At 45.4% G+C, this 23,490-nt stretch overlaps 11 protein-coding genes across 11 annotated transcripts; 5 read left to right on the forward strand and 6 right to left on the reverse strand.

The window, feature by feature from the left end:
* Positions 1-170: 170 nt before the first annotated feature.
* VTP01DRAFT_1485 (uncharacterized protein) lies at positions 171-2,076 on the reverse strand (the record flags this gene model as incomplete). The annotated part of the gene is made up of 4 exons (XM_069379840.1): positions 171-572; positions 634-1,746; positions 1,807-1,933; positions 1,997-2,076. 4 exons carry the CDS (start codon positions 2,074-2,076, stop codon positions 171-173), a joined length of 1,722 nt encoding a protein of 573 aa, XP_069237909.1.
* Positions 2,077-2,387: 311 nt separating this feature from the next.
* VTP01DRAFT_1486 (uncharacterized protein) lies at positions 2,388-4,457 on the reverse strand (the record flags this gene model as incomplete). The annotated part of the gene is made up of 5 exons (XM_069379841.1): positions 2,388-3,115; positions 3,173-3,674; positions 3,742-3,877; positions 3,938-4,292; positions 4,349-4,457. The coding sequence occupies 5 exons, from the start codon at positions 4,455-4,457 to the stop codon at positions 2,388-2,390; spliced, it is 1,830 nt and encodes a 609-aa protein (XP_069237910.1).
* Positions 4,458-6,227: 1,770 nt separating this feature from the next.
* VTP01DRAFT_1487 (uncharacterized protein) lies at positions 6,228-6,614 on the forward strand (the record flags this gene model as incomplete). Its single annotated transcript, XM_069379842.1, has 3 exons — positions 6,228-6,298; positions 6,366-6,387; positions 6,438-6,614. 3 exons carry the CDS (start codon positions 6,228-6,230, stop codon positions 6,612-6,614), a joined length of 270 nt encoding a protein of 89 aa, XP_069237911.1.
* Positions 6,615-7,107: 493 nt separating this feature from the next.
* Positions 7,108-8,872, forward strand: VTP01DRAFT_1488 (uncharacterized protein; the record flags this gene model as incomplete). Its single annotated transcript, XM_069379843.1, has 8 exons — positions 7,108-7,200; positions 7,264-7,551; positions 7,614-7,711; positions 7,792-7,945; positions 8,023-8,392; positions 8,462-8,487; positions 8,551-8,611; positions 8,676-8,872. The coding sequence occupies 8 exons, from the start codon at positions 7,108-7,110 to the stop codon at positions 8,870-8,872; spliced, it is 1,287 nt and encodes a 428-aa protein (XP_069237912.1).
* Positions 8,873-9,110: 238 nt separating this feature from the next.
* Positions 9,111-11,045, forward strand: VTP01DRAFT_1489 (uncharacterized protein; the record flags this gene model as incomplete). Its single annotated transcript, XM_069379844.1, has 3 exons — positions 9,111-9,451; positions 9,509-10,892; positions 10,947-11,045. The coding sequence occupies 3 exons, from the start codon at positions 9,111-9,113 to the stop codon at positions 11,043-11,045; spliced, it is 1,824 nt and encodes a 607-aa protein (XP_069237913.1).
* Positions 11,046-11,191: 146 nt separating this feature from the next.
* VTP01DRAFT_1490 (uncharacterized protein) lies at positions 11,192-12,728 on the reverse strand (the record flags this gene model as incomplete). Its single annotated transcript, XM_069379846.1, has 8 exons — positions 11,192-11,385; positions 11,442-11,651; positions 11,721-11,885; positions 11,945-12,050; positions 12,105-12,409; positions 12,474-12,515; positions 12,573-12,663; positions 12,720-12,728. 8 exons carry the CDS (start codon positions 12,726-12,728, stop codon positions 11,192-11,194), a joined length of 1,122 nt encoding a protein of 373 aa, XP_069237914.1.
* Positions 12,729-13,520: 792 nt separating this feature from the next.
* VTP01DRAFT_1491 (uncharacterized protein) lies at positions 13,521-15,127 on the forward strand (the record flags this gene model as incomplete). Its single annotated transcript, XM_069379847.1, has 5 exons — positions 13,521-13,629; positions 13,695-13,905; positions 13,968-14,277; positions 14,337-14,572; positions 14,641-15,127. The coding sequence occupies 5 exons, from the start codon at positions 13,521-13,523 to the stop codon at positions 15,125-15,127; spliced, it is 1,353 nt and encodes a 450-aa protein (XP_069237915.1).
* Positions 15,128-15,278: 151 nt separating this feature from the next.
* VTP01DRAFT_1492 (uncharacterized protein) lies at positions 15,279-16,301 on the reverse strand (the record flags this gene model as incomplete). Its single annotated transcript, XM_069379848.1, has 1 exon — positions 15,279-16,301. One exon carries the CDS (start codon positions 16,299-16,301, stop codon positions 15,279-15,281), a length of 1,023 nt encoding a protein of 340 aa, XP_069237916.1.
* Positions 16,302-16,539: 238 nt separating this feature from the next.
* VTP01DRAFT_1493 (uncharacterized protein) lies at positions 16,540-17,101 on the reverse strand (the record flags this gene model as incomplete). Its single annotated transcript, XM_069379849.1, has 3 exons — positions 16,540-16,748; positions 16,813-17,005; positions 17,072-17,101. The coding sequence occupies 3 exons, from the start codon at positions 17,099-17,101 to the stop codon at positions 16,540-16,542; spliced, it is 432 nt and encodes a 143-aa protein (XP_069237917.1).
* Positions 17,102-19,690: 2,589 nt separating this feature from the next.
* VTP01DRAFT_1494 (uncharacterized protein) lies at positions 19,691-21,066 on the reverse strand (the record flags this gene model as incomplete). Its single annotated transcript, XM_069379850.1, has 2 exons — positions 19,691-20,493; positions 20,559-21,066. 2 exons carry the CDS (start codon positions 21,064-21,066, stop codon positions 19,691-19,693), a joined length of 1,311 nt encoding a protein of 436 aa, XP_069237918.1.
* Positions 21,067-21,308: 242 nt separating this feature from the next.
* On the forward strand, positions 21,309-23,444 carry VTP01DRAFT_1495 (uncharacterized protein; the record flags this gene model as incomplete). The annotated part of the gene is made up of 7 exons (XM_069379851.1): positions 21,309-21,847; positions 21,908-22,013; positions 22,079-22,353; positions 22,415-22,714; positions 22,777-22,876; positions 22,937-23,248; positions 23,304-23,444. 7 exons carry the CDS (start codon positions 21,309-21,311, stop codon positions 23,442-23,444), a joined length of 1,773 nt encoding a protein of 590 aa, XP_069237919.1.
* Between the last annotated feature and the right edge of the window lie 46 nt (positions 23,445-23,490).

A 23,490-nucleotide genomic window follows, 5' to 3' on the forward strand; every position in this document is an offset into this window, starting at 1 on the left:
TTCAAATCCAAGTGCCGCATAAATCTTGCATTTTCTGGTTACAATTTACTCTCACATTACTTATTGTCACCATTTTTAGCACTCACAAACACAAATGCATTGATTATCAACGTTGTAGTATGTTGTCAAGATTTACATTTGAAGTAAGAATTATGGACAAAAGGATTTCTCTAGTTGTTTTCCTCTGGTTTCATGGCAGGGAACAAAAGGACCTCCTTGATGTTGTTGGAGTCGGTAAGGAACATGGTCAGACGGTCAATACCCATACCCCAACCACCGGTTGGTGGCAGACCGTATTCAAGAGCTTGGCAGAAGTTTTCGTCAATGACCTGAGCTTCTTCGTCACCAGCATCCTTATCCTTGGCCTGCTGTGCGAATCGCTCGCGTTGATCGAAAGGATCATTCAATTCAGTGTAAGCATTGCAGACTTCCTTGGTAGCAACGAACAGTTCGAAACGTTCACAGAGACCAGGGCGGTCACGGTGAACCTTGGCGAGAGGAGACATCATCATAGGGTGGCCCATGATGAAAGTGGGTGAAATGCATGATTCTTCAATAAATTCACCAACGAGCTATACAATGTTACATTAGAATGTAATATATAAATCTACCAGAAATAATGTCCAATCTTACCTTGTCCAAAAGACGAGCGTTTGTGCGGGGTTCAGTGCAGTCAACGTTGTGCTTGATGCAAAGATCAGACAAGAACTTGTTGGTCTCGTCAGTGTGAAGCTGGTCACCAGGAGGGAACTTGACGTTCAACTTTTCTTCAAGGGTGGTGATCATATCTACACGGCGGAAGGGAGGTGTAAAGTCGAGATCCAATACAGGACCTTCAGGACCTTCGGGATGGTACTGGATCTTGTAAGTGCCAAAGAGATGGTGGACCATGCCGGACAGGAGCTTCTCAGTAAAGTCCATAAGATCGTACATATCAGCGTAAGCCCAGTAGAACTCGCAGGTGGTAAATTCAGGGTTGTGAGTCAAATCGATGCCTTCGTTGCGGAATTGACGACCGACTTCGTACACCTTTTCCAGACCACCAACGGTCAACATCTTGAGATACAATTCGGGTGCGATACGCATGAACATGTCGAGGTTCAAATCGTTGTGGTGAGTGACGAAGGGCTTGGCAGTGGCACCACCAGCAATCATGTTCATCATGGGCGTTTCGACTTCCAAGAAACCGTGGTTGTCGAGGAAAGAGCGGAGGTAAGAGATGATCTTGGAGCGAGTGATGAACTTGTCGCGGACATTGTTGTTCATGATAAGATCAAGGTATCGCTGGCGGTAACGAAGTTCTTGATCCTTGAAACCATAGTGAGCCTTGGGCAACATGCGCAAGCAGGGAGAAAGCAGCTGGATGGTCTTGGGGAAGATGGAAAGTTCACCGCGGTTAGTCTTGCCAGGAATACCACGGACACCAACAATATCACCACGTCGAAGCAAATCGTGGATGGCACTGTAATCCTCCTCGGAATCCTGAGCGGAAGCCATGATCTGGATCTTGACACCATCGCCGTGAAGATCGTAGAAGCGCAACTTGGCACCAGAGGCACGCTTGTTGTGGATACGGCCGGCAACAGTGATAACTTCGTTTTCAAGACGCTGACCAGTCTCCAAATGGCTGTACTTCTTGATGAATTCCGGAATCGAAAGTTCGACGTGGAACTTGTGGGGGTAAGGGTTGGGGCTCTTGTCTTCGCGGCGTGCGAGAATAGTCTTGCTACGCAATTCAAAGTATTGCTACAATAAGGCGTTAGCGACTGATTGTCGGTGCTTCGTCCCTGATCAGCGGATACGTACGTTGGGGTTCAATTCTTCTTCACCCTCTTCAGCGTTCTTTGGCTTGGTTGCGGCAGCAGGTGCGCTAGCAGCCTTTGCGGCCTTGGCGGCCTGTCTCTCGCGCTGCTTCTGTCTTCGCTTAAGCTCGCTAGAAATCTCTCGTGTAAGCAACCTCTCCTCATTTTCTCTAAAGCTCAATGTAGAAACTCACGACTTGGAGATCATTTCACCGGTCTCGGGGTCCTTGTGCAAGTTCTGCTCGTTAGGTTGGGCGGCGTCGGGTCCTGACATTTTTGACGGAATGACAAGCGTGAAGGAAAGAAAAAAAGCTGCCGTCAAATTTTTTGTGTTATTACATCAGTCGAAAGATCTTCGGGTGGCTCCGACTTACCCGCCTCAGGGCACTATTGTCATTGGTCTTATTGACTCATTGTCAAATCATATGCTGCCGGTCTGCAAGGCATATTTCATTTGTTCTCAAATATTTCAAATAAGATTTTTGAATCATTTCAGCCACTATTGTGACATCCTATCATCTGGTGCGGTAGCTGCCTCAATTTACTGTAGAGATCAATGACAGAGATTTTATTCTTGGTGTTCGATCACTTTATAGCATTTCGCTTAAAATATTTTGCCACTTCATCTAGCATATCCCACATAGCCTCTTCGGCCATGTACTCGCTGTATCTTTGGCTCATTGGTTTCCACTCCTCGTCTACTTGCGGTGGGTATCGGAAATCGGGTCCAAAGTTGCAAGTGACGACTGCTCCCTTGAATACACTGACAGCAGGGTAGTAGCCAAGTGTGCCGTCGTCCTCAACGGGAGGATCATCTGACCATTGTAAATGTTTTGACCCATCAAATTCGTCTTCTGTGTGCTTTTGCTTTTTCCGTTTCTTGGCCTGTCGCTCTGCAACCATCTCTGGCAATTTGCCGAAATCTTTAAAGTCGATCAGGTCTTTAAACATGACTCCTTGTGAAACTCCATTCTTGTATACTGTAATGTAGGATCCTGGTATTATCCGTGGTTCGTATTCATCCTCGGTTGAATTATGTATTGGATCCGCAAACGCTTCAAGTTCTTTGCTTGGTCGATAATCCTTCTCTTCAAACCATAGTTGATCTTTAAATACGATCGGAATCCTCTTCCTCGCAGGGCTCTTGAATTGCGCCGGGTCTTTTCGAGGCAGATGTATGTATAGCCCAATCACATCGCCGGATTGGAACGGTTCTCCGTACTTTTGGGGACGGGAGCAGAATAATTTGTCGCCTGTCAGGTCTCGGTAGCCGTATCCATAAGCATCGTAGCCGACTGGTGCATTTAAACAAGCTTATCAAAGAATTTTCATTCAGTAACCACAATTGAATAAAAGCTTATTTGCTTTACCTTCTCTTCGTGCCCACCCGATGCGTACGTGCGGTCCATCCGATCCGGCACTTCCTCGAGCATTGGTGACAATAGCTTCCCAGTACCAGTTGCCTTCCTGAACGCCAACGTTTGCACGGCACATACGAAATCCTTTTTCGGTCGTTACCGTCAATCCATCGCCGCTGACTGATACGTAAGGACTTTTGTCGGCTACACTGATACCGCACGATTTGATCTCGGGTTCAGCCTGCTGGTAACCGACGTGCGGCAGAATAGATGCTTGGCATGGTATGTACTTGAAACCGAACTTGTTGTATGGATGGTCGGTGTTGCTGCCAGTGCTGTTGATGCTCGATGCAAGGGTACTTCCAGGCAGCAATGGTGACACAGCTCTCGGTGACGGCGTCGTCGTTGTAGTGGGTGTCGTTGATCGTCGTTGCTGCTGCTCAGTTTTGCGCTGTGTATCTTCTGCTTTTCGTTTTTCTCGTCGAGCTGTAGATGCTCCAGATTTCCCAGTAGACTATGCAGCGTCGTGTTCAATGAGCTTCATTCATCGCATTCAATATCCCTGATGATAGATTTCTTACATGTCCCGCAGCAGGCCGGATATTCCAGAGATTGGCATCTGTTAAGCAAAAATCAGATGCGGCAGAACGCTGTCCTTCGTCGCGTGCAATAAAGGCGTCCTTTGATGAGTACAAACAGCTACCGAGTGTCGCCCACCTAAGATAGTTTTTCAGCTATTACTGTTTCTATGATTTCGGCCATTTTTATTTGCATTACCAGGTCGTCGTCCGTGCGCGCTCTGTACAGATACTCTTCCAGTGCTTATCAACAAAGGGTATAATCTCTTTCTTGTTAAAGTAATACTGTTCTGGATGCCATTCTTTCATCAGATCTGCGTTTTTGCTGTCGTACAACTGACGATCTTGAGAGCCGTTCTTTTGCACTATCTGGTCCATTATCAAGTTGGCGATAGTTGCAGAGCATATATCTTTCCAGCCGGCCGTTGTGCGTTCGAATAACTCAGATTCTTTCTTGCTGCAGTTACGACATTCGAAAATGTAGTTTGTAACAAATGGCAAGTCTGGAGGGTGCGAGATCGATGTGCAGCTCGCGTGGAACCAATTTCTGCATTCTACACTGCCGTGTTATGCAAAGCTGCTTCTTGTTGAGATTAATCAATGTACTTACGGCGACATTGAAGGCAAATGTCGAGCAAGTTTCTATCACGTTTACAGTAGCAGTACTGATGCTCAAGGTTTACGGTATGTGCTTTGTTCCACGTCAAATTGCCTTCCATATTAAAGCAATCCCCGCGCACCCAAAAGCCGCGTCCTTTTGTTTGCTGACAATGAACCGATCATCAGGTTGAATTCAATGAAAATCAAAGCCTGATATGTAACGCTGGAACGCTTGAATAAGAAAATTTTGCGTACTTTCGCTACTTGCACGCTACGTCAAGCATTACTTCTTAGATAACTTGCTTTAATGCAATATTTAAATTGCCCTTTGAAGCAACCAGATCAGCCTTTCTAAATATGGAGCAACTAGTGGATGTTTGGAGAAAACTCTCGAAACGGCAGTAGATGACTTAGCCTGGTATACAGCACATTAGGGTCAACGGTTATCTACATGTATGGTATCACAAACGAGCAGTTCCAGTAATACAAACAATTGCTCCCACTGGGCCATGTCTTTCATATGTTCGGCAATTGAGTGAAGATGGGAAATATTATGATATGCATAGTAAGACTTTCTCAATCTGAGCGTGTGACCTGGAGATCACATATTCTGCATAGGGAGGAGGGCGTTCTCTGGCACTGTCAGGTCCCAGATTCTTTGATCCAGGTCCCTACGGCTCAGGAAAAAGAGAAAACTACGCACACTGAATTGAGAACCAGAAATGTCCTAGCATTATTTCGAAAGTAAACTTACGAAGTAATGCCGTTTAAACGTTTTTCGGATACTCTCAATCAGTTAATTTAGATGCGCGTGTGCTTTTCTAGAGGAAAAAGCACCGGTATCCATTTTGTAATTGCAGCGAACTGTCGGGGCGAACAACTGCAAGCTCATTGCTTTTGCAGCTCCAGGGATACTTCGGCCGTGTGCACCTGCGAGTGAGTATGTACATGAGCAATATGACATTGGTCGACGCCACGGCGATCTTTGCTTGCTCGAATCTGCATATACCTCATTACTTTTACAATCGAGAGTTTGCAATGAATTACCATGAAGAAGACAATATATTTACAAAGTAAATGTTTATCGAGCGTTGAATATATGGTAAAAACTTGAGCATAATCTAGATAGATATATAGCTGCTAGCTCTCGGACATCGATAGTAGCTCAATGCACTAGCGAAACATTGTTTCTCTGTCAGGAGCATGTTAGGTAGGGGTCAAGATTGGCGATGAGCCAAGAGCATTTTCATGTTTCCAGTCCTTCTAGGCATGGCTGTACCTATGTCTGTCTCAAAATGCTAGTAAACCCGAAACGCTTCAATGCAGATTAGAGTTCCAGTTGTCATTGTGCTAACTTCAATATCCCCTGGACTTACGGTCCCCTGTTTTCTACAAATCTGACCGGACGGTCCAACTTTTTCGCAGCCAAACGCATACTGTCGCTAACCGCGGATGCACACAGCCAAGAAGTTGCTGCTCAAAGTCCCTACCTACAGACACAGTAAGGAGCACACTCTTGAACGTGCGTTTGCAAGTTTATAGATGTTGAAATAGCTCATGTGGTTCGAAATTATTACATCTCGTCTGTTACATCACTTTTAGACTCCCTAGTCGACTCTATTGAGGGGCAAAATGTGGTATTATACCATAGAATGCGAATGTGCGGTGATCGTCCCGGGAAACAGGGCGACTAGGGGCAGCTGCCTGAGTGCAAAGTTCGCCCAAGGTGGCGTCTGCAAAGCACTGGATGTTAGACATCGAGGATTTTCGCCCTCAATGCAGGAGATGGGAATAAACGGGACTCGTAGATATAAATACCTGTGTCATCACCGTTCGAAAAAAACTCACAAGCAGCATCAAGTACATCCAATCAAGCTACAATAACAAGAATGCTCGCTAACAACGTTATCTTCCCTTTGGCTGCTCTCTCTTGCGCTGTGCTGCAAGTTGTCTCCGGGAAGTAAGTGTGCTACTGCGAAGCTGATGAAAAAACCGGCAAGGACGATTTGACACCCGGAATCTGCCAGTGACTCGGTCAAGTCGAGTGTGGTATTGCTAACTATGCTTACTGCGTTGGCATGGATGATACCGCGTTGCAGACTTTCCAAACCGTCTGCATCAAGGACCCCGATTACGGCTTCCAGTGCTTTGACGATGCTGACCAGTCTACCTATCCTCCCTTTGCTAACGATCCCTCGTTCCAAGGCGATTGCTCCCAGACCTTCCCCGGCCTCGGCTCTGCTGCTGGAGGAAGGTCTACCCCGGCTTCTATTTAAAAGCCTGACTGCGATGCTCTCTGTAAATAATCTTGTACTAATTGATGCCACAGGATATACTCATTGCAACCAAACAAATAAATATTTTCATGTCTTGACAGCCCGGAAAATCTACATATCTGGTTTGTTCAAGTAGCTTTGGATTTATTTAGACTTGGGATCAATACATGCATAGTTTTTGAATGATCTATAGATGATACTCTCGCAAATCTAAATATATCTACAAAGTACCCAGTAATGTGATCCATTTTGCCCATGCTTAGTGTATTTTGGTTTCGAAAGTAACATATTGATCTAGAATAAAAGAGACAGTGCATGTCGATGAAGAAAATTATTGGGGTAAGGCAAGCCGCCGCTTTCAGGATCTTCCCAATCAGTCCTGTAAACCCGGCCCATACCAAATCAGGCGTGGTGTCCAAGCCCAAAAAAGTGTAGTTAAAAAAATCAAGCCCCCTTTTGTTTCCTTCCTTTTATTTCTTTCCTTTACAACTCAATGCAACCTGAGAAGTCATCGTCGAATGGTGACCGCGACGATTTGTCACAAAAGGGAACGCCCAACCTCATTTTTCGAATATTGCAGTTGACGGTAGGTCCCGGCGCACAGTCCAGGCACACCGAAACGTTTATATCCTTACTTTAAGTGAGCTAGCTGCATCGCGTACGCGAATCGCGAGAAACGAGGGCATACGCGCTCGCAATCATTGTATCAAATATTATCGGTATAATATTGGAGGCATTTATCGCGGTAGCACACGCAAACGCAACAAGAGATGTGTATGCTTCTCTCGGCGACGGCGGCGGTATCCGATCTCCTTTCAGTGGGGCGACTGCGGATGACATGTACACGTACATTCTACTCAGTCTGCAGCGGCTAAAAGATGAGAATGTGTTTTTTGTTCTTTTCCACGTTTTCCAGCTATATCTCGGTTTCGATGCAGTAAGGGCGAAAACACGCGGGAACCTTTTTTATAGAAGGATGACCTCATGCATTTCTGGTAGATCGTCCGACAAAGCATTATCCAATTGATTGCACATACTTGCAACCAGTTCATAAGTGTCATTCTTGCCCTCGTGCAGCTTGGTGAAACGTTGAAGTGGTATCTTTTTTCGTTCCTTGATCCGATCCGGTCCTCTCGCTGCTGAGTTGAAGCTAACTTTCGTCATTCAACCCTACCAGGAGCGGTGCTGTTTCCAGTGCCGATAAGCAAACGGGCGAATCGACTCCTCGCTCCGAATTTTTCACAGCATTGCGCTATGAAATTGGCCTAATAGCGAGCATGGCTGTCTTGGCGTTGCTTTTTGTATACTTGTGTGTGAAACTGGTTCGGCAGGTAACAACGGATAAAAGGAAGCCAGCCCGTTGAGAAAACAGACGTATGTACCAATCTCGACCTTCTCTCTCCTCTAGTTTGGTTGGAATATTTACAAGCGCTTGGGAGCCGATCCGGGTTTGCAATCCCGTTTCCGAACATGCCAAGTCTTCCTGCTGATTCTCAAATTGGATGGCTTTTTCCAACTCGTGTTCTCTATCTTTTGGCTTGTTGTTATGACGCAAGAAGGTTACCACAAGGGCACACCTGCAGCCATTGCGTGGTATGTTTTGCATCTCCTCCTGACCGTCCTCCAGTTCCCAGCACCATTCATTGCACGCCATGCACTCCTGACTGAGAAACCGCGACCCATGATGCTTTTCATGGTGATACATATTTTGGTTGTGGTCGATTTTATTGTTGTTCTGCAACAAAGTTCGACCTCGTGGGTATTTTGGGTTTTGGCTGGTATGTTCCTCAAGCTTGCAGTTATTTGCATGGTTACTCAATGCTTCTCTCTTTATTGTCCATATATAGTCTGCTTGGCAATCCTATTATCCTTGGTAAGTCAATTGGGTGATGTGCTGAAAACTATCAAATCTAAATGTACTTCTTGTTTCGTATAGATTACAATCATCCTATCCATAATAGTAACACGTAATTTTGACAAGGGATTGAAACCATACGGTAGCGTATTTAAGCGTCTCAATATTTATAAACTTTGCTGCGAGTCTAACAAGCTACCTTGTAGTACAACGATTGTTTGATAAAAACTATCGGTACAGATTCAATGCAAGTGCAAACCCGACCATTATGAAACCAAATGAAAACAATGCACGGCAATCCTGGGTAATCGATGACATTGACGACGACGACGAAGATCCAAATGCAACTCCCTTGACTCAACAACAGAACGATCCAGAATCAGCCAACCACGGTCGACGTTGACAACAGCAACTAGCATTCCCTCCGCAATATATTTGTGTGCATACTCTTACTATCATCCGTACATATTTGCATTCCTTCTTTTCCTACACTCTTTTTATCACTTAAAACTATCTCTTCTTTATTATTACATATCCGTACATTAAATGAAAATGCTCCGATTACTTTTTCCAAATTGTACATCATGTCGGAAGCAAAAAGGGGTGGGCGGGTACGTGCTGCCTGACCTTCAATCCAATGCATGTTCCTTCCGCGTGCCGTCAAAAGAAAACACGATCAGGCATCCTCAGGACATGAACCGTCTCAGAAATTACGAAATGCTTCGAAAACAGAGATCTCGAAAGTCTCCAGACCTGAAAGCTCGACGAATGAATTGCAAAGCAACTTTGTAACTTACGAAACAAAAACACCAACCGAAACAGCCATCGATGCAGCTAGAGATGCCGATGTGGAGGAAGAGGTGATCAAACTATTCTCTTCTGAACAGCGCCTTATTGTACCTGGACAAGACGAACCAGAATGTGTAATATGTGGAAAATACGGTGAATATATCAATGATGACACAGACAACGATGTCTGCAGGTAACTTGGCAAATCATCATGCTCTACATGACACTGACACTAACCCAAGTTCCTCAGTATGGAATGCAAACGGATAGATACGGATATGTATGGAAATCATGTAAAAACGACAACGCATCCACCACCAGAAGCAAAAATTGTGCACTGCTACGTAGCAAATAATGTTCACGCCAAATTAACAAATTATCAAGAAGCGCCCGATGTAGCAGACATGACTCAACAGCAGAAGAAGGCCATGATGGCCGCTTTCAACATCAAAGTCAAAGGAACGCAGATACCTAATCCTATAACTTCATTCGAGCAAAGTCGCGAAACACTCGGGCCGCAACTTACACAGAATATTGATCAGCACGGATGGTTCATGGCCACGGCTGTCCAGAGACTAGCAGTTCCTTGTATGCTGGCTGGCAGAGATGTATACGCCATCGCACCAGTAGGTTCTGGCAAGACAGGAGCATTCGCGATCCCTATCTTAGCACACTGCCAATCTCTATCGGCCAAGCATCGGCATAAACGACGGTCAGGACCGTATGCATTGATACTTTCACCAACTCGCGATCTATGCGTACAAATCGAGTCGACCATCAAGGATCTCGCACGCGGCCTACGGAACACACGCACAGCGTTGCTGGTTGGTAACCAGCCTATAGCGGATCAAATATACCGACTGCGGAAAGGCGTGCAGATTGTGATAGGTACTCCAGGCCGTATACTTGACATTGCAACCTATCACCCGCACATGCTGCGACTGTGGCGAATGCACCTTGTTGTCCTCGATGAAGCTAGCGTACTCCTGGGTGCCGGATTAAACAAACAGGTCCACCAGATCCTCGGAAAACTCTCGACCAAAATCGTACGACAGACATGCTTGTTCACGACTGCGACGAGCCAAGAGACGGAGAAACTAAGCCGTAAATTGATACAGCCTATCGAAATAAATGTGGACCAGCTGGATCTGGAAAAGGAAGAGAAAGCCGTCAAGAAGCTGCAGAAGCACACAAATATCAAGCAGACTGTTCTGTGGGTGGAGAATGCAAGCAAAAACAAGAAGCTCCTGATGATTCTTGACGACCCGAAATATTTCGTTGCACCTGTCGTTGTATTTGTGCAGAGCAGACTTGCAGCCGAATTTCTGACAAGAAGCTTAAAGAAGCGAAGACTCTCTGGACACTGGCGCGTGGTTGCCATGCATGCTGATAAGACTTTAGAGGAACGATCTGAAATAATAGAAGGGATGAACGCTCAAGAACCCGCTTGGGATGTTGTTATATCCACGGATGTTCTCGCCAGCGGTATCAACCTTTCACGCGTCAGATTGGTTATCAATTACGACATGGCTTCTTCCTTGGACAGCTACGCACGACGAATAGCGTGCGCTGCCACATCCGAATCCACGAGCAAGCCTGGGCGGAGAGGGCATGCAATTACCTTTGTCAACAACGTAAGTCTTTTCTTATTTATGTAAATATGCCACGTTGCACTAAAGAGTCGACAGGAAGATAAACATTTGCTCGAGAAGCTTGCGAAATTGTTGGCAAACAAACCGCCAACAGATGTTACCCCGTTGCCACCCGAACTTCGACGACTCTTGTAAATTAACTGCATTGTTCTGTTCCTAGCATCCATTTACATACAGTTCCAGGCATACTTTTAAATGCTATACCATGTAAGAGCTTTTTAAGTACAGATTTGTATATACAAGTGGAAAGAGGAGAATTTAGGTATCTAATAAGCATCGAATTATGGTTTCGAATGCAAAGCCGAAGAAAGTTTCCAGTAGAAAAGATTTGCCTTGTCTTTCTGGAAATCAATGTCGAACGTGAGATAAGGGGGAAGAGCTGATATGAGAGCAGCATCTCTGTGTGGATCCAGCATAGGTCGATATTGCATCTCGTTGCTATCGTTTGATCGTTGTATGAGCTTAAATTGAATGGCTAGCAACGGCGGATCAGCTAAAGAGTTATTTTGCAAAATATACACCAACACATACTTCCGTTCCGTCCAGTTTGGATGCAATTGAATACAGTTCCCTCCTTTGTATCCTTTACATCCGTAATAAGTAATCCTGTCAAGTCTTCTTGCATATCCTTGATTTGTCTGTGAACACTTTCATCTGGCGGACCGGTTTGTCTTGCCAACTGAACGAGTAGCTCCTTTCTGCTTTCGAGAGCTTCGTTCTTTTCCTTCTGCAGACGTTGCACTAACATAGCAATGGAAGCACGTCAGCTTCGGCTCAAAGCCTTTTATGTACAAATTTGACAACATTTACCTGCTGATCGCAATAATCTGATTTCATTTTCTGTGTCCTCTCCATCCAACATATCCTTGCGCGAGCTTTCGGCCTTGCTTCGTTCAAGCTCTGCTTTTAATTCTTTAATTTCCTCGTCACGTTCGTCCAGCGATCTTTGGAATGCTTGCACCAATTCGTCAGATTCTGCAATGATGTTAATACATTTGACTAGAACAACTTCCGCTGAACATCGAATTACATACTCTGCAGTCGAGTGCTAACCGCTTCTTGGAAATCTTTGTATAGTTTCTCGGCTTCAGTGTATCGCAGATCTACAAGCTGCTCATATTTTCGCTCCATATCTTCTAGCTACAATAGCAATTAGCAGCTGGCAGATTGATATCGAAACTAATAGTCACCGACTTGGCGTTTTAGATCCCTCACTTCTGTCATGCTCACGGATGGCATTGTCCGTTCCCTCATATCTGTCATCGTCATAGATGGCATTGAATACGGCTCAATTATTGGCTCGGGTAACGTAGAATAAGGTCTCTGACTGAAAAACTGCAATTCTTCCTTCTCCAGGTCATACAGACTTCGCTCTGGCTGAGGCTGACTATATGAACGTATCGGTTGACTTGACGAGGTGGCTGGTGCTGCTGGTGCTGCTGGTGCTGCTATGCGAGGACGTTTATATTCGTCGTTGCTGCTGTTGATAAGAGTTTGATCTGTTTTTGTTGGTCAATGTACATTTTAACACTGGGAAATATAAACTCGAGCTTTTCTACAAACCATTCGGATCCTGCGAACGTTGCTGTGAATTGGGTGGATTCGCTTTTAAATCGTGTTAACAAGTGGCAGGATGGCATAAGATTCTCTAAACACGCTTACTTCTCAGGAGCAGATCACCTTCCTCTTGCTCGTCGTCATCAAACGAAAACATCCCGGGCCTCGCCTTTAACGCTTCTTGTACGGCTCTTCCCTATTTCGTAAGCCATTTAGAAGCGCATTGTACTGGGAAGAACGACGCGTGCTTACTCTGTGCATTGAGGATCGGTCGTGTATTAAACTGCGTAGCGGAATAATTCAGCAAAGCGCGTTCTTGCTTTTTTCAAGTCTCCCACCACCACTGTTCGCCTGACATGCCACCAGATTATGCAAACTTCGCAATCAACATAATGCGCTTCCGCCTAGTTTCTCATTATAGGCTTATTTAGATGACACATTTATATCTTGCACTTTATAGAAAAAGGCCTTTTTCCATGTTTGATATATTACCTGCACTTCGTACACACAAAATGGAACTATGACCATCAAGATGAGATCAGTTGACATTAAATAGGTGTGTATCTTCGAGCGGTTGTGTACTTCAATGCATTGCTTCGCCTCGTAATTAGAACGGTCATATCTTTCTGATTCGCTGGCACATGAGTGATATACGCCCAAACAAGCTCGATAGCATATTCGGTATACACTTTTCGTCGGGAAACAGGAGCTCTGAAGTAAGCGTAGCTTAATTCCAGTGAATAGTCTATCAGTGTGCTGCACGGGATGTGTGGGATATTTTGCCTAATGGAGCGAAGAGGCTTGATAAAATACAATATGCGTAAGTCAGATAAAGTAGCTGAAAATGGTACTCGCTGTTACCTCAAGTCAATGCAAGCTCAGTTCGTTCCAAGAGCTGTACGACGACAATCACCCAAGCAGGAAGCTTGCAGCAACTGTTGTCTTGAGCCAATCGCGGAGTTGATGGGACATGCAAAGCTTCCAAGGGATTCTTTCCCACTATTACTCACCTCTTTTCTTTTTCCCTCGTCAGCTTTTGACACGGACGCTGAAATGGCGTGGTTTGACTCTCGAACGCTTTTTGTCTCGGCGTCTTTGTTTTGTCTGCCTCTGCTTGTAGTTTGCGCCATTTTGTGTCTGCCCATTTTGGCATTTGCAACAGGTAATGCCAACACAAAACTTATACAATTGACAAGTGAATTCTCACTGTATATTTATCCATGATAGTTGGCCTATATTTGTTAGCGTGGACAATCTATCTATTGTGGGCACAGACAGACGCTAAATTTAATCTACCGTACAACCCCACTCGAGTCATCAAAATTAACATTGCGTTTCTCGGCTTGATTACCGGCTGGATCAGCGAAATACCCTTGGTCATCACTTACTTTCATTGGCGTTACTGGGTTGTCAGAAATTATTTCCACAAATTTGTAAGGTGCGTGTGTATGTGTCATCGTTACGTCGAAGAATATCTCTGACATAGATGCATGAATGTAGCCGAAATATCGCCTACTCTGACGCACATCCGCTTTGCCGACTTGATGTATACAAGTCTAAAAATTCTGGACAGTTATCGCCTATCATTGTATTCATTTACGGCGGCTCGTGGTCCTCTGGCAACAAGTACATGTATACACCGTTGGCAAACACTTTGCGCGAGCTAGGTTACACCGTGGTCGTACCTGATTATCGAAAGTACCCGTTGGTCAAGATAGAACCTATTTACGACGATGTACGCCGTGCAATCAAGTGGGCTTTTGAACACGGTCGTGAACATGGAGGCGATCCAAACTCTATTTATGTCATGGTAAGAACTCCTTAACATCTTTTGCGATGTTTCAAGCTAACATATATATTTTGCAACAGGGTCACAGCGCTGGTGCTCAGCTTGCTACGTACGTTGTCTTGAAGGATGTCATTGCAAAAGCCAAATACACCAAGACAGGAGGTTTGAATGTCAGAGAAAACGGATCTCTGGCCAAGCATAACCCGACAGATGGAGTTAGCGCCACTGGAATCGTCATGCGCCATCTTGCATCTCAAAAAGCAAACACAGATGGGTTATCATATGACTTTCTCCCACAAATTGAAGGTTTATTGCTGTAAGTACTACACTGTGTCAACAACACTCTGCCGCTGGGATCCTAAACACGAATTTTTTTGACAATAGCATGGCTGGTGTCTATTCGATTGAGAAGCATCTAGAGCACGAAAAATATCGCGGCGTGGAGAAAGTATCCGCAATGGCCCGAGTAATGGGCAGTACGAAACACGGTTACGAAGCCAACTCGCCCATTGATCTTGTGCGAGCAAACAAAGAGCTGTTTGAATCTGCTGAGAGCATTGTTGACTTTTTACCTCGAATCATGTTTATCCACGGCGAGAAGGATGCGGTTGTGCCGATGGAGCAGTCCGTCGATATGTACAACATGCTTGGTCAAGTGCTTCCGCCCGAACGACGCGACGACGTGGACGTTTCGATGCGACTGTACAAACGCTTGAACCACGCTCAATGTGTAACTGCGCTGATGCCGAGCTTCATCAAGACAGACCGCGTGCACAAATCGCTTATCCGAGACTTTACGGATTTCATCGGCGTATCAGCTGCTGCACTGCCGTCATCATCATCATCGGCAGCAGAGCTACAATCACAATAAAATTTTGTCTTGCACCCACCTGCAGCATTCCCCGAAGATTCCCTCCCACATTCCTTATCCAGCATAAACTTTGTATATATGAATAAAACATTTTTGGATCTATTATACATTATATTGCAAAGAGAAAGAATGGAAAAGTAAAGATTTGACATTATGATACTCCACCAAGGATATCTACTAGTTTTTTGAAACCTTCTTCGCCGCCAGTTACCCAGACGGCTAAGCTTGATGCAACCGCGACGTTGATTACACGGTCTCTGGCGGAGGAGGAGGAAGAGGACGTTGCATTTTGAGTACTATCCGGGTCAGAATTAGTGGTGGTGGTGGTAGTACTTTTGTTTTGATGAGTTGAAGAGGACGAGCTGGGTCGCGAAGCCGGAGGAGCAGTCGTTGAATCGACTGTTTCCTTTGGTTCCACTGCAGGCCGCACAGCAGAGAAAATTGCATCCTGTATATCGGCAGAGCCGGGCTCTCGCTCGCCCGTAACCTCAAATTCCGGCTGCAGCATGCTATCGACTCGAGCGTCGGATGCTTTAAAGGTATCTCGTTTTCTGGTTGCGCGATTCAGTGTCTTTTGCTCAAAGGCCTTGACCCATTCGACATCCATGTCTTCGGGTGCATCGGCCATGGAATTATCAGCAACAGCCCACTGCTGCTGCTGCTGTTCTTCCTTTGGTGTTGTCGACTCGGAGGCTTGACCTGTCACGCCGCGTCGGTTGCCAGGAAAGAAGGATCCAGCACGCCGATCTCTTGTCCGTCGCTGGTTCGCCTTGAGTTCAAAGGCTTCGATCCAATTGGCAGCCTCCAGCTCGTTTTCATGCGAGTGCCGAGAGGTTATACCCGTTCTTCCGGTGACTTCATCTTGTATTTCCCTTGTCATTTCTCTCTCTACGGTATCGTTCCCTGCTACATGTGCATGGCTTGCTTCTGTAGCCTCGAACTCTTCAACCTTTTGCTGCCATTCCCGTTCCTTTGGGTGATTGAGCAACCTTGCAATGAGTTGAGCCTTTGTGCCTTCAGTGTTGAGATTATGTTCTCTGGCGAGACTTTCCAGCTGGGCTTTGCGCAGCCTCTTTAAACTGGCATTGGTCCACGATACTGGTTGAGCAGCTGTGTAGAATCGATGTTGAGTGATAGGGCAGGAGGCTTTAAAGTTGCGAAATATAAAATTCATGCGAGCGAAAAAAGAAAAAGGTAATCGCGTGGTCGGTCTGACCACACACACACCCTTGTGGCTTTTGTATCGGCCGTGCACCCTTGACACGGGTTATGTTCTTGATGTCCCAAAAACCCAAAAAGGAATCAACCATACTCTTAAATGACAACAAATAGATATTCAGCAAAAAGTTATATGATGCAAAGAGTAGACTTTCTTCTTTTTTACAATGCGTCATTTAGCAGTTCAGGCGAGGTTACTGCTGTCTTTTCTCGGCGTTCCTCTGCTGTTTCGTAAACGACTTGACTTGTCCTTCTGTAACTTTGCACCAAACATAGAATCCACCGAGGAAAAGCATGTGAGTGATCATGCTGGTTGTTGCAAGGGAGTATTCGAGAGACCCATGTTTGCGAGCCTGGAAAAACAAGAACGCTACTGCCGCGTGGAACACCATGAATCCAGTGGCTACAAGCAATATATTTGTAAGCACGTGATAATGGATCTATGCAACGTTCTCTATGCGTCCTACCAAGTGCACGTTTGCATGGAAGCATATCTGGTAAATTGAACGCCAGAATGCTTGCCACTGCAGGTCCGAGAACTGCAGCGCCATAACCTCGGGCTAGAAGCACTGCAGTCGGGTCTGCGAGAGGCAGCACGGGCTCAAAGCGCTCTGGAGCGATCAGCAGACCCAGCCCGAGGAGTCCTTCCAAAGCAGCGTGCTAATGCAGAGTTGTTAAATTCGGCTAGCATGAGTACATTCATCACCAATCCAGTGGCATGCGTACAAGAGCAAAGATTAGACCGATTCGCGACATTGCAAGCGCAATAGACTAAAAAGTGATTTGCCAACCTTTGGGGCCACGAGGAAGCGGGAAATCACCGCAATAGCAGCAGCAGCGCCGCGATTAAAGTTCATGCTAAAACTCTCAATATCCTTAATCCATAATTCCTTGACTTGCATCTTCGATAAAGTCATCGCAATTCTCCTATGCCTGCAAGGATGCACAAACAAATGAATTTACGGAAGCTCTAGTGTCCTAATCCGGGGACCATGTTAAACCCGTTGCTTTTGAATTGTACGCCTAACGCTACAGCAAGACCGGACATTATTGTGCAGAAGCGTCAAATAGAATCCTGGACAACCAGCTATCGAAAAGCACGGTCCGGAAGGACTTCGTCAAGACCGGGAAGATCCACAACATCAGAGTTGCAATCGAGGAGAGTGCCAGACAAAGTCATGGGAATGGCAATCTTTTGAGTATGGATACATCAACGCAACCTTTTTCTAGCATTTTACAAACAAGTTGAGAGGATTGGAACAATGCCGTGATGAACGTTCATATCATCTGATACGTTACTGAACGCAATGCATGCAGGAGAGAATTGTTCGCTTTCTAGAGATACATATGCGATGTTAAGATGCTTGAGTACAGGAAGAATAGATTAACCATTCACCCATCCAGATATCAACTAATTTGTTTCATTACTTTTTTCCTCCATTTCGATTATCACTATCATTATCAAAGTCATTAAGGGGATAAGCGGGCCGTTCAATAAGCTGCCGCTGTTTTCGAGAATATGACATGTTTTTGCATTGCTAATTTCTGTCTTCTCTCAGTGTCTTCCTGAATTAAGAGGCATCCAATTTCCGGAATAAGAATGAGCTGCATAAGGATAGTTGGTGTTAAATGGGTTGCTGGCATCGGTCGTACACGTCAATCAATGCTGCTTGTTGAGCGGAGGTTACTATTCCAGCCAATTACATCACATCGTGCCGTGTTCGAGACTGTGCTACATATGTACCACCACAATTTTCTACTTTTTTGCTACGAAATGCTTGTTATTATCCGTATGATTCAGTGTACGTTTATATGAAATTAAAAAAGCGCTCAATTCTATAGTTTTTTTAAAGTACCACAAGTTACAAGAAATCCAAAAGCGCTTTTTAAACATGAGAGGGGAGCAGGATTTTTTTGCCCCTCGTGCTGGGAGCTCCCGCGACCTTCCCCGCTGACGCGCCCCACTGGGCATCGGCAGGGGACTTAAAAGTGTACCCGTAGTGAGCACCTCCCATTGTCTGATCCTTCGGTGGAGTCCGATACCAGCTCGACGTTGAAGCCGAGGGGGAGGTAGGCATTGGTGGGTGGGGACTGGTGGTGCCGCCTCCTCGCGGTGGTCCCTGGATATATCGTTGGCAACAACGTGAACTAAACGGCACCACTCTTTTTTTTATAAACAAATGAAAATGAATATTTTGAATAAACACAACTCTTGTAAACGTTCTTTACTTTGCTGTTGCATTACTTTTCTATATTGTGTTGTGTAGAATGAGGATTCGTATTGCCACATCTGAAGCTCTGGAAACATCTTTGTTCAATTGACTGCCCCAGAGATTGCATCCGTCATGGAGCGAACTACTCGTCTGGCATAAACCGTACGCGTTTGTTGTATCTTGTGTTGTCAGCTGCGAGGGACACTTGCGCGTCTAGTCCACTTTGCTTCTTCTCCCATCATTCTGGGGAGGATAAGCCGATCTTGCCGTCCGCGCCGGCGATGAGAACTATGGTATCATTACGGGTATTGCACTTGGAATATTGGCCTCGACACCAATGGGGCTTGTTTATAGCCTCTGTCTCGTATCTCCAAATTCCCATCTCGAGTAATGGTCATTGGCCACTGCAACGGCGACAAGGCGAATAATCATGCTGATAACTTGGAGTACGTCACCGCAAGCGAGAATCGAAAACATGCTGGTCGTAGCATATAGTAACAGCAAGCGAGTCGAGCATCCCCGGTTGGATCCATCAACGAGTTTGCAGTTGGCGGGATATAGGAATATATACAGGTCCCAATAAGCAGCTGTAGGACTTTTGATAGTTGGAAGTCTCGGATGATGGCAATGTTCGAAGGAAGATAGATGGCAAGTTATACAAACAGCTTCGCAAGTCAAAACCTTCGATTCTTTGCGCAACACATCGAGAGAACTTGGACCACATGCCAAACTAGTCGAAGGCAAGGTCGAAAGGACCGTCAACTGGGACGGCCAGCAACGATTGGCGATTTTGGATTTCCATAATAAATGCGTGTTGCAGTGTTCCAGTGCAGGCTCAATATTTAGTGGATGATATTGTTCCGCATTCTGCACAGATCCATGCGCCATATGCGACAGAGAGTTATTGGATGGTATGGCAGTAACTCAGCGTCAAACTTGAGTTCAGCCCACCATCCTAGGGTCCTTATGATATGAAGGAAAGTCTAACAATACTGAGTCTCTGAATTAGACAAGGATTGGCGATAGCTTCCAACGTTCTCACTAATCACTCGATGTTATTATACACTACATTTGAATTTGTACTATACATTTTATTGTGACTAACGAGGAAAAAAGTAGCAATTTTTATTGCTTAAGGCTCATTCCAATAGGGCATGCCTTCAGAAGGTTTGTTGCTAAACTTGGTTTCAATAAACACCTTGATAATGCCATTCTCCTTCTTGTCAAACTTGCGATATACTTCGGGCACGCTGTCGAGATCAAAGCGGTTGGTCAAGACGACGGTTGGGTCAACCTCGCCTTTCTCGATATGGCCGAGACAAGTTGCCCAGTGTCTCTGGATGTAAGCCTGGCCGCATCCAACAAGTCGGATACCTTTCTCCATAAGCGCACCGATCAAGAAATGGTTGCAGTAAGCGGCGTAGTCTGCAATGATACCAATAGTTCCAAACTTCTTGACAGCCCGCAAAGCTTCATTGATAACCTCGGGAGAATCGGTTTCCAGACCAATTGCACGTTCTATCTTGTGCAGCGTGGATTTTGCATACCGGAACCCACCGCAATCAATGGCACGATCTAAGCCTTCGGGCACGATCTCCAGGATTTTCTTGGCTACATCCGATTCTTTCGAAAAATCGATGCATTCAGCACCAAACTTGGTTTTGGCTAGATGGAGCCGTTCTGGAACATCGTCGATAGCAATGATACGTTTCGCCTTGAAAACATTGCGAAGCCATTGCACTGCTAGGAGACCGATAGGACCTAGACCCCACACTCCCACAACATCGTTCTCTTGAACTGCGGTCTCGACGACAGCGTGATACGAGGTCGGTACAATATCTGACAGGTACAAGGCTTTTTCGTCGGGAATACTTGCCGGAACTTTGAGCAGATTTGTGTTTGCATACGGCACGCGTCCATATTCGGCTTGACCACCTATTATATTCGAATAATTTTCAGTCGGTTGATGCTTCAAAGGACGTGTAAATATCTTTACTCACCTGCAAATCCGCCCACAAAGTGAGAGTAGCCAAGAATACCAGAGATACGCTGACCGTACAGTTTCTCCTGCAAAGAGCTATCGTTTGTGGAATCACATGCTGTGTACTGCTGCTTCTTACAGTAGTCGCATGTACCGCAAGCGATGTTGAATGCTGCCACAACGCGATCGCCAGGCTTGACGTGTGTAACCTTGTCTCCGACCTTGTCAACAATGCCCATCATCTCGTGTCCCAAGATATCGCCCGCTTTCAACTGCATGATCTCTCCGTGATACAAATGCAAATCAGAACCGCACACGGTGGTGCCGGTGATCTTGATGATAGCATCCTCGGCGTCTGTCACTTCTGGTATCGGCACTTGGCGTATCTCCAACTTTTCTTTTCCAAGCCAGACGCATGCTTTCATGGTTTCGCCAGAAGCAGTTTTCTGCGAGTCTTGGTTGTGCACCGTAGTGGGGTGTGCGCCCAACTTGTCTTGTGCATAGTTTGCTGCAGCGTTCAATGCCATGTTTGCTTTTTGCGAAAGAAAACTAGATGAAGATAACCGAGAGAAAGCAGAACTTTAAAAAGAAAACGTATTCTCAACACCCATGTGTTTACAGTGGGATTGCAGAATAGTGAGATCATTATTACTACTACTATTACCGCAGACGATCCCCAAGATGTTTTTTCAACAAAAAGGGTTGAGCAATAGAATTGCTAGAGGGATGGATAAATATCCCATTTTGAGACAATAACGGGCATGTAACAATGCTCTTTTACCGTCTCGTTCTGTCAGTTGTGACACCAGACGCCGCCTACTTGCCACATAATATATTCGACAGGCTACCTAACACTCTGCAAAGTGTAAAAGATACCTCATACCTTGAACACTACCACGATCAAGCGCTCTCCGTGGCGCATCGGCGACGATGGCGATCCTCGCGAAAACATACTTCAATCAGCAGACCCAACGTACCGCCCACACCTATCCATTCTCTAAAGCAACACAGTAAAAGCAGCATTGATGGACGGCCTGATTTCCGTCTCGGGCCATTGTCGATCGATTCGATCGAGTTTGACAGTGAGGGCAATAAGGAGATGATCCAAACGATCAATTGCGGTTTTGGAATACTGCACTTGTATCGGGAACGGGAAGCTACAACTGGCAGCGGCGACGAAACGACGACGACGAACCAAGAGAAAACGGTGCTGTGTATTCTCGCGATACCATCCTATATAACCACCACAGATTTCATCAAATTCATCGGTACCGATAGCAACAGACCAACGCAGTGCCGCGTGATAAAGTGAGTTAGTGAGCAGCATTTTGCATGACACAACTGGATATAGTAACAAGTGGGATTCAGGGATCGATCTCCAAACAAGTATACTGCTATTCTAGAGTTTGCGGATGCAGCCTCAGCCTCCAAATTTTACAATAGATACAATGGAAAGCAGTTTAATCCTATGGAGGTTAGTCAGTCACTCAGTTATTTGCATTAACAGACTATAAATTCACTCTCTTGTCGTTTGTATAGCCTGAAATATGCCATGTCGTTTACTTGAGACCTAACAGCAACATTTTTGAACCACTGGTGGTGCCTAGAAAGATAATGCCATACATGGACAAGACTCTCAACATTGCAAGCGGCAAAGCCGCCGCTACTTTCTCTTCTTCTGACGAGCATCAACAAGAATTACCTACTTGTCCAATGTGCCTTGAGAGAATGGATGAAAATGTGACCGGATTGCTGGCTACACTGTGTCAGCATACTTATCACTGCTACTGTCTGAGCAAATGGGGCGATGGCATGTAAGTGTATCAACGATGAGCTGCCACGTTAATTTTGTGAAACTAAAACATCCTATTCTAGTTGTCCTGTATGCAGATACTCACAAAGACCTGTTTTGGATGGTACCAGCGGGGGTGGCAGCAGTCGGTCTGCAGCTTCGAAGAAGCGTCCGGAACAAGTCGACGAAGAAGAAGAGGATGACATTCACAAGTCATGTTTCGTGTGCGGAGCTACTGAGAGCTTGTGGATCTGTATGGTCTGTGGACACATTGGATGCGGCCGATACCAGCATGCACATGCATACGACCATTACACGGAAACAAACCATTCGTACACTCTTGAAATAGAGACCCAGCGCATCTGGGACTATGTTGGCGACGGGTAACATAAGAGAACTACGCAGACGCAGCGATTTTTTTGGGCTAATTGATTAAAATCTAAAGGTATATCCATCGGCTAATACAGAACATGGCAGACGGCAGTGTCATGGAGCTCCCCAGTGCAACGTCTTCGGGTGAGTCAAGGAACAGGGTTGCCACTCAGGTAAAAGGAAACAAGGAAATTGGACTGCTGTATGTAATTGTTACTTACGATATTTATAAGGAAAAACTGGATGCAATGTCGACTGAATATAGTTATCTGCTGACTACGCAGCTGGAGAGTCAACGGAGCTATTATCAGAACCAGCTCGATAAGGTGCAGGCGGAGATATCCACTGTGACCACGCAGGTCAAGGCTTTGATGGAGGAAATCAAGAACGCAAAGCTGGAAAAGGAAGATCTCGAAGATACCAAAGCTAAGCTTGAAAAGGAGAGCAGCGACGCTGCAAAAGAGAAATCCAAAGCCGAACGACGCTTGGAATCTACAAAGACTAAACTGAAAGATGCCGACAGAGCACTCCGAGAAGAAAACGAGGTAGAATTGCTCACAGTTTTGACAGTTATCAGAGCTTTAACAACAAATTGAATAGATGACAACGTCGCTGCAAAGGAACAAGGACGATTTGCTTAATGATATCAAGATCAAAGACAGATTAATAGATGAGCTTACTGCGAAGATTGGAACGCTCATGTCTGCCTTGGAAGGGTCCGAGATAGCAAATAAATCTTGATAATCACAGCAACGACGTTGTTGTTGTTGTTGTTGTTGTTGTTGTT

Source organism: Rhizomucor pusillus (assembly GCF_041956525.1).
Source record: "Rhizomucor pusillus strain CBS 183.67 unplaced genomic scaffold VTP01scaffold_11, whole genome shotgun sequence".
Classification (NCBI taxonomy): domain Eukaryota; kingdom Fungi; phylum Mucoromycota; class Mucoromycetes; order Mucorales; family Lichtheimiaceae; genus Rhizomucor; species Rhizomucor pusillus.